Source organism: Pyxicephalus adspersus, chromosome 8, assembly GCF_032062135.1.
Source record: "Pyxicephalus adspersus chromosome 8, UCB_Pads_2.0, whole genome shotgun sequence".
NCBI lineage: Eukaryota > Metazoa > Chordata > Amphibia > Anura > Pyxicephalidae > Pyxicephalus > Pyxicephalus adspersus.
Window position 1 is genome coordinate 47304265 of NC_092865.1, and position 20634 is coordinate 47324898.

The window sequence follows — 20634 nt, forward strand, 5'->3', positions numbered from 1 at the left end:
ACTAGCACGCTCCTAATGCAATTTGGATAATGCTGGTATTGTGAATGACAGAAAGACGGTTTCAGGCAGGATTGTAGCCTTTTGACAGTCATTCTGTGTTGTGTACCTGTCTGCAGATAATGCCTAATGTTTTCCATTGTTTATGGGTATTGCATTGTTTACTGATGACTGCTACCTTTATGCACCATTTGTAGGTCAGGAACGTATCGGTCAAGATTCTCCATATGAACAGGATGGACGGGTCCAGTTTGTAGTAGACGCTGTGTACGCCATGGCTCATGCACTGCACAATATGATAAAGGATCTCTGCCCTAGCTCTTCTGGACTTTGCCCAGCTGTGGACCCCCCAGTGGGGAAGAAGCTTCTGAAGTACATCCGAAATGTCAACTTTAATGGTAAGAGATACTTTGCCAAATGTGCATACATGTACATGATGGGCTGGGCAAAATATTCGGAGGGCTATTTAAGTTTCCTCTGTTCTGGCAGATGTTGCTGGATCCTCAATGTATCCACCAAGTATTCTGCCCAGCTGTCTGATTTCTGGGATTCTGACCTCAGCCTGACTTTGACTTTGCTTTCTGTTTGTCACCTCCCCTGACCTTGGCTTGTCTATGACTTTGCACACATCCCACATCATTGTCTTTTCTGTATTTTCTGCGTGGTTCAGAACAGTTCTGGACAGTTAACTTTATTTTACATGGATAAATTCCTTACATACTGCGAGCTAGCGACTTTGCCTTGGCTCCATCAGTGTTGATGAATCTTGTGTACAAAAACAATACTTTTTTCCCCATTCAAAAAGCCAAAGGTTAAATAATAATTCAGTTTTCTTCCATTCGCGGCTGCCATGCAAAGCTCGACTGTTTATAGTTTAATGTACCATACATTAGACCTCCACCATTCGTGCAGCTCGGCTCACACCCACCTTTTTCATCAATAGCGTTCCTCTCGCGGCCCTCTCGCCTCCCCGCCACGCGGGGATCACAGCAGACCTATTATTGCTTCTTTTAAAACCACTCAGAGATTTCATTAATAATTCTCTCCATTTCCTGCCATTCATAATTGAGCTCATTTTGGTAATTTGGAAGCCATTGTGAAGCACAAGACGGGCGGAGCTATTCTGGCTAAAACACGAGAAAAAGGTTTTGTGTCCTGCTAATGCCCTGTGTCATTGGGAAACAAGCAGCACTAATTATTTGGCAATTTAGCGGCAAATTTAAGATTTTTTTTTCTTTCTTTTTTTTTTTTTAAAAGGAGCAGCTCTTGGACTTTCTTCTATTACCGCTAATTCTCAATAATAAAATCCAGATTCTTTGAGAACAGAGATGGTTTTTTTGTATTCTTGGGCTCATGGAAGATTTTGCTGATAATATTCCCTCTGATAACATGCTATTTGTTGCAATAATTTGGTATTCAGATGCTCTGAGTAGTTTTCATTAGAGGTAATAATGGCACAGTAGAAGTTCCTTTGCCGCTAATGGGAATACTGATGCTGAGTTTAAGGTGGAGGGGTTTTGTTACTGCGCTACTGATACCTAAGATCAGCTTTTATAGATTAAAAGGACTTGGCCACCATCAGCTTGCTTTTAAGGAGGAAATGAACTCTAAAAGATGTGCAAAAAAAAAAAAATCCAGGCAAAAATTACCAGTAGTCTGTGGTCTCCTTGCAGTTGGTCTTTCCCCATTAGTGGCCCATTCAGCACTGTGGTTGTTTAATGGCAGAATTTTTGCTTCCACATTTTAGAACCTCCAGCAAGGAGATCTGTACAGTGCTGACACCACCAAATCTGAGACTAGCAGCCGGGGCAGAGATTGCAGATATACACCTATGAGACCATGGCCCTATGAGTCCCTATGCACCTACCATGATGAGATCTGTTATACTTCAGCAGCATTTCAAGACAAAAAGTTAATTTTCAGGGTACGACTTAGCTTCTAAAATCCACAGAATACCCTTATATTTCTTTTTAATTATATTTTATTTAAAGGTTGTCACCTCCCTAAAGTATTGAAATTGAAATACCTCCCTACTTTGGTTTCCACCTCATTGATGAAGAGCCATAGGAATCTTGGGCTGTTTGCTAGGAGTAGGTACCTTTTAAATTTATTTCCTCTTTAATGCCAAACTGCAATGTAGAATATAAGCATCACCATACCTCACTCGCTCCACAGTAATATATGCAATGGGCCTGATTTATTAAAGCTAATTAAAGGCTGGGGAGAATACACTAACAGCAGTGAAACTGGGTGATCTAGCAAACCTGGAATGAATTTCCTGTAAGTAAAAGTAATTTGCTATTTGTTAGCAAATGTTTTCAATCCTGGACCAGATTCATTACACGTATGCTGAATCACCCAGCTTCACTGATGAAAGTGTATCCTCTCCAGCCTTAGGGGGCCCAATGTGTCTTTTTATTCACTGAGCACCACTTTTGGTTCTTCTTAATTATCATGAACGCTTAGGGCTCACCAACAACCCAGGCACAATGCCCAATGGAAGAATGTTAGAGTTCTTTTTATGTACCGTTCATCCTAAATGTGTGGGCGTAGCCCCACTTCCCTGCTGGTATATTTTTTAATTTATTCATTGTAGAAGTTTACTTTTAAATAATAAACCAGATGCTGTGAGAGCTCAGATATCCCTTTAATGCTCTTCAATGTTTCTTCTGCAGGTAGTGCCGGCACTCCGGTTATGTTTAATAAGAATGGGGATGCTCTGGGTCGATACGACATTTTCCAATACCATATGGGGAACCAGAGCCTTCAAGGCTATCGGCTGATCGGACAGTGGACAGATGAACTCCAGCTCAATGTAAGTCATGGCAAGTACACGTCATCCAATAAAATCGTTCAGAGCAAAGTGCGGAAACTCACAGCAACCAATCAGTTGTTCCACCTGCCCCGGAATAAGAACTGAATAAATGGTGAATGCTGTGGGTTACTGAACCATAACCCTTTGTGCTGAAATATTGGTAGTTTTCACCTTCTTTGTCTGAAAACTAGAAGGAGCAGAGTGGCTGTAATGTCATCTTTCTGCCTATAAGAAAACTTCATGTCCCATGATTCCCTGCATTGTGTGTTATGAAAGGGTGGGGTCACATTTGTAGTCTCAGCTCTCTACAGCACAATGGGGTGGCTACAAATGGAGACACAGAGCATGAATTGTTGCCACAGACATTAAATATATGCAGCTTCATGCAAAATTTTGAAGAGATTTATGGGGACAAATTCAACACAAGCAGAACAGAGGGAAAGAATGTATCATTAACATTGTATCATTAACATTGAACACATATGATTTTTTTTTTACTTTGTTAAGCCAACATAACATTTGTTTTGTTGGGTTTAGATATACTCTAATTCAAATACAACAGAAAATACAATACTTTTCACAAATTTTATCTTCTCTGGCGTAATCTTCTCTAATCCTTTATTGTATTTTGGGTTATCTGTGAAGCTTTACCCAAAAAAGGCAAATAGGATTACATAAATAAATGGTGATCTTGTTGGTTTAAAATTCATTAAACAGATATTAAAAGAGTCGGAGTAATTATTCATAACAGTTTATTGGGCTACAACACCCTATAGCTGATGAAAGTCTATAGGAAAAGCCAAAGGTGGGAGGAGGCAGGGCAGTGACACCCTATCTTTAGAAATCAAAGAATGGGATTGTATAGTAATGTGAGGGTGCTGATTCAGTAACCAGGGTTTTACTATACATATATTCTCTATATTGATTGATCATCTGCTGCATCAGAGCACAAAGGGGGTACCCAGTGAAATTTAAAAGAAAATGAAAATTCTGATTATTCACCACTGATTACTCTGCATCAGTTTTTAAAGTCAATGTTTGTGCTGTTGCTGTAATCTTCTCCATGCCGCTTGCTGTGATCTTGCTCTTCCTTGGGACACATGTGCCTGAAGGGAAGGTCATAGAGTCTTGTATGAATATGGCATACAGCAAAGTGCCCCTAGGTGCGTTCCACAAGAAGCTCATATTTGTTCCCTCTGTCATCAATGCTTTTATTAGGCGCACTTTGACAAATCTTCCAGGCAGGCTACGCACTAAGGGAGCGCAATTGAATTTTCCCAGCTCCTAGCCCCTGCATCCAAGTCTTATATTTCACCACAGTTGCTCAGAAATAACATTAGAAGTCACAGAGAAAAGGATTATGAATGATCCTCAATCAGCGGCGGTGAGGTAATAACTGGTAATTTAAGAGACAACACAGCAAAGGTATAAGTACCCTTCCTCGGGCTCCTCTTCGCAGTCACAATCACCCAGGATGCAGGGAGAGAGATTGGACTATTTAGAACAATAAGGCTACCAGGAATCACAGGCCGGCGGACGGGTCCCAAATGTGCGCTAAAACAGTTACCTTATACCAAAGGGTAGCCGGGAAATTGTGTTAATTCATAGACTCCGCTAAAGATGGAAAGGACCCCCTTCAGAGCTCAGGGTGGGTAAGGAGCAGAGATGAGAATGGATGTCTGCTAAATTACTAGTCCCAAAATATTATGGATATTTGAATTTGAAAATGTTCAAGTCTGATGTTGATATATCAGTGAATAATCTATGTTCAGTTATTTTATTTATTGCTTTAATTTTTGATATATCGCAATATACAGCAGCAGCATTTTTTCATTAATAAAGCTCAGCCTTTTATCAATAAAACATGCCCTTATGGGTTTGTTATGTCACCCAGGTATGGCCCTAGCATGGCACTGGTGGCCAGGACTGCATTTAGACATCACATTTAAAGTTTTAAGAGGAACACATAACCAATGGATGCTATATATACATGGGGGACCAAATAATGGGACTGTGTTTTAGTTCCTCAATGTGTTTCACAGCTAGCAGTAATGCTGCTTTTTCAGGAGGAGTTAAGATACATGTGGAGGTTGTAATTTAATATTAAATGTAGATAATGTCCAACAAAAGATGTTTAAGATTGTTTTCACAGACCTTCAACTAGATACAGTACCCTGGTGGGGATGTTATCAGTATCATATTGCACTGATGTTATCTCTGCTTTGTCCAGAAGCCTGGTGGGTTAGGAGCGCCCTAAGTAAATAGGAAGCCTTAGAAACACCAGCCCATTGGAATACAGTGATCACTTTATTTTTGAATGATATACCCAATATATCCAATGAATTTGTGGCTCTCCATTTTTTAAGGTTTGGGGTATGTTAAATCTGTTATTGTAGACCAATATTATATTAGATCTAATATTACCAAAGCCCTGAAGAAGGGAGAGCCTGATCCCCGAAACTAGTTGGATATGTTTTATGTCATACACTTACAAAGCATACCTATTTATATACCTAACGTTTTAAGATGGGAATAAAGGGCCTTTTAGCACAACGTATGTTAACATAATTTCTACCCCCCACCACACCTTGTTCCCATTTATGTGAACCAAGAATGACTAATATGCAAAAAAAATGAATATAAACATGATCTTTTCATCATTACAGTGCGTTTTTAAAGACTTTCAAAGTCTTTTAGGTATTTTAAAGAACGGACTCAAAATTTGGTGCAGTAAAACATCAAATAAGAGGAACAAATGGAGAAGGAGGCGGGACAGTGGTATTTGTAACCAAAGAAAGGCAGTTCCACCAGATGAGGGACAGTTGGGAGCTATAATATTGGGATTCTTGTTCTTCAACTGAATGGAATTTCCAGGACTTTCCTCAACCAATTCCACAATCTTCAGTTGTATGAAGGGATCCTCCTCACTGAGCTGCAAACGACCCAATCACCACTGAAAAGGGTCCAATGCTACCTTACACAAGCAGAACCATCATTAAAAAAATGACAATAACCTGTACACCCTCAAAGCCCTTGATCCCTCCACATCCGGATTCAATTCGGTCCAGTGTCGTCCTGTATTGTTACTTTGTTCTGGTGCAGAGGAGCCAATGGGCAAAGCCATCTATGCCCGGCTTCTTCTTGTTTCTGTTTATGTCACCCAATCTCACACTGCACAGGTGTGGGGTTGGCTGATGTTTCCTCCTAAAAATTTAAAAAGAAAATTGGTGATCACTTTCTTTTTTTTTAATAAGGATCTGTGCATTGCCTGATATCTAGCATACACCGAATCAGCAGCCCAAAACCTCCTGGCATATGTGACATAGCTATCTCGGGAGGCTCTGGGTTTCCGATTCAGTCTTTAGGGCTGCAGCAGAAAGCCCTTGTTCAGGTATTTGTGACAACACACAATATTTTTCATTCTTGTCTTCCAAATGTCCTCCTGCATTATCCTACTCCCCTGGTGAGGACTACAAGAGGCTGTGCTGACACTCATTGCACGTGCATGGTCCACCATTGTCACTATCAGGAAGCCAGCCCATAGCATTGATCTGCAGATGAAGATCAACTGCACCAATACATGACACAAAAAATGATAAATAATGGTGAGTTAAGGTCCACATCTAGTTTAAAAACAGCACACAAATAATTGGACATTCACTGAACCTCCTCTACAGTTTCTACAGTTAAGGGATTCACCATCTGATTTCCTTCTCTATACATAACTATGTATTGCTGTGTTAAGCCATCGGTCACCCCACCAGCCAATCAGCTGCCTGTGATAGGGACTGAGCTAATTTAGGGACCTTTCATAATTGCCTCTGCAGAGATTGTTGTCCTTTCAGAACATGTTTCCATAATGAGATTTTGTCCTCTATTGTGTCATCAGACTCTTTTAGGTTGATACTGTATCTTTCAGTTTTCCGCTGATCAAAGCAGCTAACCTTGTATGTTAGTTGTTTCTGCTGCGTTTCCCGTTAGGTGATGGATCTGCGGCTGAAAGAATCCAAATGGCATCTTTATCCCTGAAAGCAGAACGTGATGAAAGTGGGGGTGAGGGGGATTGGAGAGGTTCTCTTAATCATCCAACCGCTTCATTCTTTTTTTTTATCTCTCTTGGCTTATTTGCTGTGTTTCTGATTCGCTTGCTGCTTTAATGCTTTGCAAAAGGAAACAATTACTATTTTTAAAAATGATTTTGCTTGTAAATGTTGCACTTCATGAATCAGATAATATATAATGTGTAGGGAGGACACCATCTAATGGGCATTGTACTGTATCAGGAGGTCATGGGATCCCAAAGAGACATCATAGAATGGCAATGGCATCCCAACAGACCGATGCAGAATTTAGCCCTGCACCCATGCTGAGGGTCCTCTAGCTACATATTTATGGGCCCCAATGCTAATTGTTCATACCATTTGGTACAAGCTCCCTTACATGGAGTTCCTGTTTACATAACAATCCTATAGGCACATCAGCACCCCTCCAGACTTATGTTAGTGAGGTCTTCAGGGATTAGAGCCAGCTGATGAAATCTTCTACTACTGCATTCATTCACACCATCTAATGCAGAGCCAGTAAGAGGAAGCTCAGTGTATGGTAGTGAGTGTCTAGAGCGGTGTCTTCATCCAGGGTCCCTCCAGAGGTGGCTAGGGGTTCCTTGAACAATGAGCAATTGGTCAGTTTAAGTGACACCAATGACCTTTTTGGCTATCTGCAAGGGTAACATTCTTCCCATTGGCCAGCCAATGGTTTGGACATCTCTGGCCAGATTACCTGATACCAATTATCTTTTTGGCTATCTGTAAGGGTACATTTTTCCCAATGGGCAGCAATGGGAGGAATTCTGACCCCACTCTAATATACCATGAGCTGCAGATATAGTAAATATAGCAGGGATTCCCTGAAGATCTGAAGTGTTGTTTAGGTTAAAAAGGTTGAGCAACACTGGTTTAGAGAGTAGTCATGAAGAGGTCTCCCAGCTTGCTCTTGCTTTAGATAGGCTTTCTTGACAAAAGACAAGGGCTTGGATGCTCAACTGGTTGGCTGCCATCATCCACATGAAGGCCTCTAGCAGACTGGACCTTCCAGGGAGCAGCTTGTAACCAACTTGTGCCATCTAATCACATGGTTGCTTAATATGGCTGTGTCTCCAAACCTGGGCACCTTGTACCAACCTAACCAGGTCCAATGCATACTCTACAATGCAGTCTTCATGTTTTATTGCCCCTTTAACCAGCCTTCAGTCCCTCCTATTGATCTTCTTCCTTTCAAGACCAATTGCCAAGGAACTGGAAAGCTTTCCCTGGACCTGCAAAGAAGGCCTCTCACCTCTTTAGAGCTCCCTTGCTATATGGCTGCTTTACACTAAAAAACAAGGATCATTTGTGAAGGCCTACAACTATTTCTGAAGTTTCCCAACTTTAGTTGCTGTATCTGCTGTTTGTGTTGCCCTTATCCTTATACAAACCCTTTTTATATATTTCTTTGCCTAATAGAAACAAAATGCAAGTGGTTAATAAACATCTTTTATTGTCTCCAGCTAATCCTTTATCTGCGGGCTTGTGAAGACCGCACAAAGCTAATCCAGTGAGAGCCAATCTCTCCCGATCAGGCCATAGGCCTCTCTGCTGCATATGATTGCAGCTCTGCTTCCAAGTCCTGCCTCTTTTATCACAGGGCCCCTGATTAATCCTGACACACAGTCCCCAGCGCTGTGATAATGACGTTCCAGCCACTTTCCTGACTGCACTGCTTCCTGCTAACAAAGACGGAGACTTTCTACACGGCTCTGCGCCGAAGGAGGAGACCTTGCCCTTGCTTTGTGGTAGGGGGGGAGAGTAACAAGGGACCTTCTTACTGCGTCTGATGAGCCTTGTAATGGGAATAAAACCTTTGTATGATTTGGTTTCATTATCTCACTCCACACAACATCCATTACTGGCCTGTCTGAGTGCAAAAATCCTCAAGGCGGCATTTAAAGTCACAATGAGCTCAACGTTGGTTTCCTTAAAGAAAGGCATAGACCTGGTACAAATAAACAAAGGAGATTAGGTATTTTTAGGTTTCATACTGCATGCTGGCTGCAGGATTCTAGTTCCAAATCTTAAAACTTTAGGTAAATGTTAGCAATGGCTGCCATAAATCAGTGAGCCTGGGACTGAGAGCTTTGACCAAGTACTGTTGTCCCTGATCACAGGGATCTGTCATGGTTAACCTGGTAGTAAAGGTAAGATTATGGGTAGTGTCAGGAGCAGGAGCTCAATTTTAGGGTTAGGGATACAGCTAGCATTAGGGGTTTACATATTTGAGCTCTGTGTTTATTTTAAGAAGTTGGGTTAAAAAATATGTATTGCCAAACCTTTTTTTTAGCTTTAAATGAAGCAGAGAAGAAAAAGAATGCCACATTTTTATTGCTGTTTGGGTCCCTGTTGGCCCAGGCAGGAAAAAAATAAACCGACAAATGCCTAACTATTTCCTACTTTGTCCAAAACTAAACATAACAAATAAACATGATTTTGGATTAAAGTGATCATGGTCTTGAGGATCCTTGTTCGGAAAATTCCTGTTATAGGGTAACAATGTTCTGTAACTGTCCCCCAATTGTGTGCCTTGATTGTCATGTGAGCTTTCCCTGGAAACCAAGTGGCCGTTTCAACACACATTACATAGACATGGTCCACCGTAGTCACCATCAGGAAACCAACCCAATCAAAATGGACAAAAATCCTCCAGGAGAGGAAGAAGTGAAGCAAGATACTGGTCCCCATTTCAAAGGACTGGGACAGGTGGGTCGGCCAGGATTTAGTTGCGCCTTGCAGGTGGCATAGTCAATGGAAAGGTCAAGGAGCACCAATAAGCAGCATTAAGTTAACACTATCCAGTCTTTTAGCCAAAAATGGCTGCATAACAACATAGCATAAAAAACAGAAGACCTGGGTGCTTTTATGTTGGAATTATCACATTACCTTGCCTAAGGTACCAGCCACCCATGTCTTTATAATTTCATAGCAAATTCTCCCCCACTGCCACCAACATTCAGAGAATTAGCACCGGCTTTGGCTATGGAGCCGCTCTTCTCGCTGTAATGATTTCCAATTAATTGGCCCTGGTATAAATCTGCCACTGGCCCCACTTCTCTTCATAAGTAATTTAATATTGAATGAGCTTATCACAGCCTCAAGTGCGAGGTTTCATCTTCCAAGCCACAAATCAGAGCGACGCCAAGATTTACTGCCCATAAGGAATATTCAACTGATCAATAAGGGGCGTTTACACCTGTAAATAATTTTTTATTTTCACAAATATGTTTCTTCTGCAATTGAAAAGCTAAATATGCTGCTTTGATTTATCCTGGCTGGCACCCTTGGAATGTAAATTTGAGGTCTCTTATAACAGCAGGCAGGCTAGATAGAACAAATTGGTTGCATTTAGTGGTGTGTTTTATTTTTTTGTAAGCTCTGTTTTTTTTTTTTGAAAACAACTTCAGGTAAAACACCAAAATCACTAATAAATGAAATGAAGACATAAAAAGAGATAATAAAGCCTATTCATATGCTGATTTAAATGTGAACTGTATATTTAAAGATGATTGTACATTTTGCAATTTTGAAGCTCTCAGCTTTCTGTCTTCCATGGTGGTTTTCTAGCCAAGTGATCAAAATAAGCATGGAAATTTGGATCAAAATTCCTTCAAAATGACTCAACTGACTTGATGTATTGTCAACATAGTTCTGATGGTTTGGTGGCCTTAAACTGGGGAAGAAATAAAACTTTAAATTGTAGACCAATGTGCTTGAAAGCCAATGCAAATCTCCAAAATCTCCTACAAAACTGGAGCAAAAAGAAAAGTAGTCCATGTACCTGAACTCCAAACATTTTATTTAAATAGATTTTATTGGTAAAGTCTTTTCTGAAGTATGATTGGCTACTTATTTGTAAGGCCCTGGTCCAGCACCAGTAGTCGCCAGATGCCAGTCTCACAATATAGCTCTGCACTCTTCACCTATAGAAAGCCTCCGCTCAGCCTCGGTTGACTAGTTGTACTGCCCCAGCAGTTTGCCCCCAGGACGTTTGTGCACAAGGAACAGCATCTGGGGAAGGGCTGGTAGAGGACCAGGAGCCCACAGATAAAGCAGCACAAGGTTCTTACTAAGGCAAATCCAGAATACTAAGCAAATAGTAATACACAGGTATTCGGTCTACCAAATGGGGTATTCAAGGGGAAACACAAAGCAGAGTCGGGGTCACAGCCAGAAGGTCGGTCCAGGCAGTACACAATCCGAAGGTCAGGAAAAGGAAAAGTCGGTAACAGTGAATCAAGCAAAATATACACCAGCAGCAAGTCAACCCAGCCTTATGCTACAACAGGTACTGGTAACTCAGAGCAGAAAGGATATAGGGACCCAGAAGCCAATGGCAGTTCAGGAACTACTCTACTCATCAGCTGCAGCATAGCTCCCAATCCCCTTCAGCTGCATCGTCTCAGAGCAGGGGATGCTGAGAGATCAAACACAGCTAAAGGGAAACAAGGATGCTGCAAGCTGCCGAGAAGAAGTCAGGCAACTAGTTCCTAGAAAGGTAAACGTAATATCTTTATTTTGTCTCTGTGATGTCACATATCAACGTTGGTCTACAATTTATGGTTTTATTTGTTCCTAATTTCAAATCACCATACGCGTTTTATTTTTTTTAAAAAGGCATTTCAATTTTAAGCACATTATAATTATTAGCAAAGTAAATAATGACATAAGGTTTGAGATGTCTCAGGAAGGGTTTGCTAATGGTGACAACAGTGGACATTACCTGTGTATTGTGTGTTATAATGGCCATTTGTAGTCTCCACTGAGAAAACATGGCTGCATTAATTTGTGTCTGTAATATTTGGAGTACGGTAACATAAACCTGTTTTCAGCTTTTTAATTCCACTGTTACCAAGCCAAAGTCCATTCATCCATCTATTTTTTCTTCTACCATTCACAGTCCAGGCTGCTGCGCACAACAAAAAGTAACTGGACAGTGCTGCCAGACAATACAAATACCATAATAACATAATGATTGTTTTTGGGCTGCCTGTGACATGATAATGGCGAGATTTCCTCAGCTACTTCATGCAGCGTTCCCATTATCTCCTCACCAGGCATCTCAGGGAAATGATGCCCGCTGCCTGGCACAGGGAGTCCTGGAAGAAAAGACTTGCCTTGTTTACTCGAGGATTGCGGATCAGGATTTATGGGGTGTTAGATGGGCTTAATGCACATGTTTGTAAAGCCATATTGATAATTATACATGGTATAAATCACCCGGGCCATTCTCTACAAAGCTGGCTGTGATATATTGCTGTCTGCTGGAAGACAGGAACAAAAACCTGAGGTGCATGCAGAGACGGCGGACGTATTAACCAGTGCGCTCCCTTCTCCAAGGACTGGAAGCCTCCATGCAGGAACGCTTAGTTTAAGATTGTGGATGCAATTGGTGTTTAAAATAAGAGCAATTAGAAGCTTGTTTATTGAAACACAAATTTACTAAACATTGTAAACTATCACATTCAGGATTATTATAAAAAGTAGGGATCTGACTGGGTTATGGGGTGTACAGGGTCATTTTTGCATTATGGTTAATTTGGATTGGCATCTCAACAAACTAGGGAAATACAATGCCAAAGTACCTACCTTGCAGTGCATCCCAATGCATGTTATAGTGCTATATGTTAGGAAAAACTGTGCAGGTAATTAGAAGTCCAAAAGCATATTAACTTACATCATGAGCTGGAATGCGGCTTTAAAATACCTTTTGAAGGTGTGATGGGACCTATAATGTTCCCATCAGGTTTGCCGCAGCTTGAAGCCAGGCATACAAAAGCAGGTGAACACACGCTGAATTATATACTCTTACTGGCCAAGCATGTCCAGATTTATGTTTTTCTTCAATGAGGAAGTGGTTTGTTAATATGTTTAAATGGTTTAATATATTCATTTATATAGAACAGGCATAATTTGCACCTTTTTACAGTGCCTATAAACCAAAAGTTGCCAAAATATCACCACTCTTCCTGAAATTCAGAGACAGGGAGATAAAGTAAAGGGACTGGGGGTGGTAAGTTCTGGACCAGAAAAAGTCAAATTGAGCCTGCAAATTAAGGTAGGGGGTGGATTTCCAGTTGAGATGTTGAAGGCCGGATGGGTAGACAAAGCAATTGAGCTTCTCTGAGCTGCAATAACAGCAAGGTCGCATGGTTGGAACATTTGGACCCTTGGCTGGGAGGAAGGCTGAAATTGGAGGGCATTTGAGTGATAGGCTGTCTATGGCATAATATTTCCACAATGGGTTGTAGTTAGGTGTTTGTAGTTAGGTTTCATGACATAAAAAGCACCAACATTACATTTTTGTGAGACCTAGGAAGGGCTTGACTGTATTAACAGTTGGCCATGTGGTGCCATTAAGGACCCCCTCTTCTTTTAACTGTGTCAATAGTCTTCAGATGTCAACAGATATAGACTCCTTTGCATGGTGACAGCGAATAGATCAACCATGGAGCCATTGCTACAGTGCAACTAGACAGAAAATGGAGAAGAGAAGCTCAGCAGCGCTGATGAAACAAAGAATGAAAGGCAAATTTTTATTTTGCAATATAGCAAATATTTGATTCAAAGAACTTAAGCAAAAAAAATGTCATTTAGTTTAGGATTAACATCTAATTTAACAGAAGGATTGCTGCGGCCACCCTAAAATGCACATCATGCAGTTTTATGTAAGTGGTGAAAGGCCCAGGGTGCTCAGTGAATAATCTTGTGTCATTCCACTGCCCAGGTATTTGCAAGTAAATGAATCTTGAACCAACTGAGCTAATAAAAAAAAGCAGATATATGTAAAATATGTACATTACAGTGCTGAGATTAATTCTCGTTGTTAAACCACAGATGATTCCTTTGATCTCAATGGAAAAGGTTCTCATGATGTTTTAACTAGAACAAGCCGCTGAGAGCCGTGACATCGCTTATCAGTCTACACGAGGCAATGTGTGCGGGAGATAGATAGGCTTTGTCCTTCTCTCTTTGTGTTGACCTTATCGCCTTGTCTCCTTGGACGGTGGCAGTTACTGATGGACAGACTCGGCATCATTTGCATCTGACCTTCTTGCAGCCATCCATAGTTAAGAGGACTGTCAGCCTTTGGTCAGTGTTCGCAGAATGGAGGTTTTGTAATGAATAAGTATCAGATGTAATGTGAGACCACTCCATTGTTCCTGTATCCTTCACTCATAACCTTTAATGAGCTGAGAGACTAATGACTTTCTCACACCAGCTAAATAGTGGGAAGTTAAGGGACTTTTGGCTTCTATCCTCCCCATCAAGACAGACGACCATGAACCCAGACAAATGGACCTGTGAAGAAAAACCTTGCAACAGTTCCAACCACTGAATACAAATGCAGGAAGAATGCTCTGACCAGCCGGGTGGAAAGAGTTGAATTCATCCAAAGACTTCAAAATTCTTGTAGACAATAGAGGACAAGGGGAGAACACTGAGATGTAAGATGACAAACATAGGGAATATCCTAGATGAGAAAAGTATCATAGGCCTATTATATGGTACCACATCCCAAATAGTTATAACAGGATACAGGAAATTTCCAATAAGGAATGACCTCAGAACTTTCTGAGATGGGGAGGAGAAATACTTTTAACATAAAGTTTTTAACACCCCCGTCATGCCCTAAATTATTTCAACCACAAAATGTGTTTGAGATTCAGCGGTATGGGGGCAGATTCCTTTCCATTTTCCTTAAAAGATGATTGGAATATATGTGAGCCGCTCCTTTTTGTGTATGTATGAGAAACAGGTTAGAAGGAGAAAAGAGAGGGGCTTCAGGCTCTTGTTTTAGGTTGTGTATTGTTTCAAAAAGCAGTTTACCAGTCTGGTGTCATACATCAGTACAATAGTGTGTTACATCACAAAGCACCATTCCCCATTGTAGAATCATGAGGTGGTGTACATGGAAAAAAATCTTGTTGCCCGACACATTTCGCCACGGGGGCTTCTTCAAGGGTATATAACAAGCGTAATATATTGTCCAAGTAAGGTGGAGATGTTGTCACAGATAGGTATGACACAGATAAGGATAAATGTTACTGCTGATATGGGTTAAGTTGTAGATGGTGCCTTGGGGTAGAATGTAATATAGATGTTTCCTGGTCTTTAAATTTATGAAATGCAAAGTCTGTGGATGAGGGAGGTGAGAGGTGTGCAGGGAAGCGTCTTGCTGGAATTCGCTATCAAAGGGTCCGTTTGATAGCCAATTCCAGCAAGTAATAGATGGAAGGCCCTGTGATATCACCAGACCTACCTGAAAACCTCTATGGAAGAGATTGGGTTCATTTACAAATTTGCTGGTTGGTAGGGACAGACATTCACATTGGGGTGAAGGAGAAAGGTCGCTTTTTTCAGTTCTCTTTGTCTTGATTTAGTAACTCAGATTGAATTTCTTTGCCCAGCTGCCAGTCAGTCTTGGAATACCTCCCTTCCTATTTCATGATCCCTGCCATTATGCTCCAACATAGTTATCTACAGTTTTTGTTTTCTTGTCTACATTGAATGCGCACTTGTTGGCATCACTCCTACTTTTGGCAGGCGTCGGAGCTGAAATAAATTGAAAACCAGAGACTGTGTGCTTTGAACAATATGCACCTGTCTCTATTCCCTTTCAAATGCCTCAAGCTTTACGTTCTGTCGGCGTGTCATTGTGTCACTCAGTTCACCTTGATGAGCTGCATTGTGCATTTCAGCCATGCCTGATGCCCTTTGAAATGGTTGGACAGACAGACTTAAGGGTCTATAGGTCTTTTCTGTGCCTGTGCGTTGGCATGAAACTTCTTTATCACCGGTGTTTCCTTCCCGGCTGAAGGTTGCAGTTGGGCACCAATTATATTCCTGACAACATGGATTTTTGTGTGATGCTTCCGAGAGAGAATCCATTCCCTAATCTCTCTTTTCCATGCAGCTTATCGGCCAGCTTGCATTTCATTAGCTATTTTACAGCCAGAGGTGAGAGAAGAGTTGCAAATCTTTGTGCCGCTGCTGGTTATAAAGCTATCTGCGTATACTGTAACGAGGGGAAGTGAAAGTCTCCATAATTATGGCCCTGTGCAGCTGCTATCTCTGGAGACAGGATGTTCGGGGTAAATGAGTTATCTGTGGGCTGTCACTTTGCTTGAAGTTCACACAGTTTGTAAAGCTCTGAAACCCAACCAGGCAGACAGTCTTAGCCAAGCAACATGGTGCAACAGACAAGCAGGGAACTGGAGATTATGGAGAAGGAGGGTGGGGGAACATGCACAAGGTTGGCGAAGGAAGTTTTAGCAGAAAGACAAAATAAAAAAAATGTAATAGGCTGGAGAAAAAAATACAGGAAAGCAAAATGAAAAAAAGAAACTGGAACCATTGTGCTTATTATACAATCAAAAGTCATATAAAATACAGTGGCACTGTACAGTACATCAGTACATTGAAGGCTACCTACACTAAGACTGCAGCAGAGGAGAGTGTCGCTGCTGGGAAAATGAGGAATAAGATATATATTCATCTCTGTTTATCTCTTAAACTAAATAAGAAAAAAAATATTAGCTTACCAAAGTTTGGCATTGTGGTGAAGAGTTTTAACTGGCTTCCAACGATAAGCTCCTTCAACTATTCAAAAGAAATGCTTTAGACATGAAATTGATATTGAGAACAGAGACTTTCATACAAATATATGAGAAAAGTAAAAAAAAATTAAAAATGTATTTTCTGGGTGCAAATTGATCATTATATTGTCTGTATCATGGCAATTACATGGCTTTGTAAGAAAACAAAGACATGTAATGTTTTGGCATAATTGCATGAAAAAATTGGAGGCTAATTTGAAGAAGAAATTGGTGGCAAAATGACTTCTACCTATACCTTATACAGCAATCACTTATATCACAAATAAGATATGCATAACCCTAAATATAAAATGTTTTTGGCTTTTATATTACTTATAGGGGTCTCTTTATAAAGCAATGAACCTGATATTCACTGAAACAAATCCTGGTGGAGAATCACTTACTGCCATTGAAACACATTTACCTGGAAGATTTTTGGATATCAGATTCACTTCTTTATAAAGAGACCCAAGTAAAGTTATATTGAGTTGCTCTTTAACGTCCCATCCTAGCCTAGTGTGGTTAATATGAGGAGATGCTTGACACTGGCTTGCCAAAATAATCTTGCTAGAATGGTAATGGTGGTGTATACCATTGGGTTGGTAGAAAATAAATGTAGACACATTCTATTTGCACACCTTTGTGCTGTCCCACTATGATATAAATTTCCATGCTCTCTGTCACCAATCTCTCATTTCTTTTCAGATTGAAGACATGCAGTGGTCAAAGGGATTTCATGAAATTCCCCCTTCTGTCTGCAGTTTGCCTTGTAAAATGGGAGAGAGGAAGAAGATAGCAAAAGGCATGCCCTGCTGATGGCAGTGTGACCCATGCGATGGCTACAAGTACCTACTGGATGAGGTCACCTGTTTCCGTTGTGACTTCAGCATGCGCCCCAACAAAAACCGCACAGGTTGTGATCCTATCCCCATTATCAAGCTTGAGTGGCACTCTCCCTGGGCTGTGATTCCAGTTTTTGTGGCTATGCTTGGAATAATTGCAACCATCTTTGTTATGGCCACCTTCATACGATACAATGACACCCCTATAGTACGGGCATCTGGTAGGGAACTCAGCTATGTCCTGCTCACAGGGATCTTTCTCTGCTACATCATTACTTTCCTTATGATAGCAAAACCAGACTTGGCCGTCTGCTCTTTCCGGCGTATTTTCTTAGGATTAGGAATGTGTATTAGTTACGCCGCCCTTTTAACCAAAACCAACCGGATCTACCGCATCTTTGAGCAGGGTAAGAAGTCCGTGACGGCCCCACGACTCATCAGCCCAACCTCACAGCTGGCCATCACCTCTAGCTTAATATCGGTACAACTTTTGGGAGTTTTTATTTGGTTTGGAGTCAATCCTCCCAACATCATCATTGACTATGGCCCGGAAACGCCAGATCCAGAACAGCGCCGTGGTGTTCTGAAATGTGACATTACAGATCTACAAATTATCTGTTCCCTGGGATACAGCATCCTGCTTATGGTAACATGTACTGTGTATGCCATCAAGACCAGGGGTGTCCCAGAGAATTTCAAGGAAGCAAAGCCAATTGGCTTTACTATGTACACAACCTGTATAGTTTGGTTGGCCTTCATTCCAATCTTTTTTGGAACATCACAATCTGCAGAAAAAGTAAGTAAACCCCTTTTATTTATCATATATAGCATATCATGTTAATCAAATTACATGGTTTTAATGATCTTTTCTTTGGTGGAAATGTAGAGCTTAGTGTCCATTGTACACTTCCAACCATGTGCCTTTGGTTGTGCCTGTGGTTGTACATGTAAAAGATATGGCTGAGGGATTGCAAACACATGACCATCACACACATGACACTCTATTCCAAGATCAATAATATTGAGCTGCCTTACTTCCTTTAGGACTATACCAGCCTCCCTTTCTCTAGGAAGGCTTTTCCAAGAGATTTTAGGGTGTGACCAAAAGAGCATTTGTAAGGTCAGGTGCTGATGTTGGGTGAGAGGACCTGGTTTGCAGTCAGATTTGAAATTCATTTTCGGGGTGACGTTGGAGTTCTTCCACAAAAGAACGGCCCTGCCGTGTCTTTATGGAGATTTACTCAGAGTCAAAATCATGCTGCAGGAGCAACGGGCCTTCCCCAGACTCTGACCACCAGGTTAAAAGAACACAATTGTCTGTTGTTTGTTTGCTGTAGCATTAACAATGCACTTTACCGAAAACACAAGAATGCAAAAATTTGAATGGCTGTGGCTTTGAATACTTTTGGCCCTATTGTGATAGCTGTGATGGTCAGGTGTCCACATACTTTTATCCTACACAGTACACTGGTTCGAAACTCAAAAAATGGCACTAAAAATACATCGTCCATAAAGACAATTTGAAAGAAAAGTCCACTTGCTGATTTAGTTTTGTGAAGTTCATACAAAAGTGTTTTGCAGATGTCAGCCTGTCATCCTTTTGTGCTTCTTTTTATGGTCCGTACAAGATCAGGCTTTATTGATCCCATAGCCTGGATAAAGTAAAAACACTTTTTTTATCATCTGGAAAAATTCATCTCTAGTGTTGAGTGAATTTATTGCCTCCGTGAAATCATTGTAAGGTTACATCTAGAATATAGGATCTATTTTTTAGGGCACTACATTGTAAAAAAGAACAGAAGAGTTTGGAGAAAAAGAATTCAGAGCAACTAAACTAATAAAACCTTATAGTGGAAGTTAATAAAATGAGCGGACTTAAGGTGAATGCACAATGTTTTTTTTTAATACAAAAAAGTGTGAATTATAATCTTCTTTCTCTGCTTTCTCCACCTGCAAGGTGTTAAAAAATGGGTTATTTATATAAGTGGCTGGATCAAGGTGACATTTGCACAAAAGACAGAATGTGCCAAAGTACTAAATCTGAAATGAGATGAGACAGCAAGCATTAGTGAGGGAGAGCTGTGTCTGAAAGGTTTTTACTTTTCACGTGATGTCTCTTTAGGTAATAGTGCTTTGGGAATCCTTTGTCATGCAGAAAATTGTATCTAAAACTTGTAATGTTTTGTATTAAACAAGGAAGACTTAGAACTCGTTTTTTGTAGTACCACCGGAAAGATTCCCTCTGCTTTCTGCCAGTAAAAGGAAAATGCTTCAATGTGCAAAACAACTTCATCATTCTCAGGTGCCACAAAACTGGGTTTCCCTTTGGAATATAATTTCATTCTTTTCCTGTTTTGGTACTCCTGGATATCCCTCGCTTTCCATGAAGAGGGATTCTCTCCAGCTGGGACATAAAAAGGAGTTACAACCCATGTTCATTTTATAAAAAAGGATTTGTAAGGTCAGGTGCTACTGTTGGGTGAGAGGGTGAGACAATTTAAAGGTTTATTTGCAATTATAGATTGCATGCATATAGTTAAGCATCGGTTTAAAAACTTACAAACAAAACATTATAGTTTCTTTTAAACCCAATTTAAGGTTTTGGCAAATAACCACATCATGTGATTGTCTTGCTATTATTATACAATTGATAAACCTCCCTCTGCTTTCAGCATTTCTCAGCAGGGCTTTGGGTATCCATACCAGAAACAGCACCTAAGGATTCAACCTTCCATTTTTCCTCCACCACTGATGACCCCCTAACCCCCTGATGACCCCCTAACCCTAATTCTAGCATATCTATTTCTTATTGATCTGCAAAAACCTTAATCTATCTCCTCCTCCTCTACGCAAGCACGTTTGCGAAACCCGTCGTGCTCCCAGACAATTTTTTAAACTTTTTATGATTAACTTATGATTTATTTTCATCTTGACATCTTTTTCAAACTTGCAACTTGAATCAACTGAACTTGAGAGGTCAATAAGTAATTGCAAACAGTAGCCCAGGTCTTTTTGCAGTCTCTTTGCCTTATGCTCGACATTCCCTATGCAATTTCCTCCTATTATTATATACGATTGATATTAAGTTTAATATTATAGGCTCCATTCCCTAGTGGCAATTTTCCAGGTCTATGTGTTTAAATAGCAGTAATCAATTCCCACTAGGGAATGTTTGATTCCCTGTTTTATAAATAAAGCCCTATGATTGATTTACTTTGATCATTGAGATCCACTACAAGAATTCAATCATCAACTTTCAATCAATTTTTTTTGCCTAATCAATTGTCTGATCAAAT

General features: G+C 40.5%; 1 protein-coding gene across 1 annotated transcript in view; it reads left to right on the forward strand.

Annotated features, from left to right (window-relative positions):
* Nucleotides 1-20634, forward strand: part of GRM7 (glutamate metabotropic receptor 7) — a 244462-nt gene that overhangs the window by 141107 nt on the left and 82721 nt on the right. The window contains 3 exon segments of the mRNA XM_072420457.1: nt 195-395; nt 2673-2812; nt 17202-18134. Coding sequence (XP_072276558.1) covers nt 195-395; nt 2673-2812; nt 17202-18134 — 1274 coding nt within the window.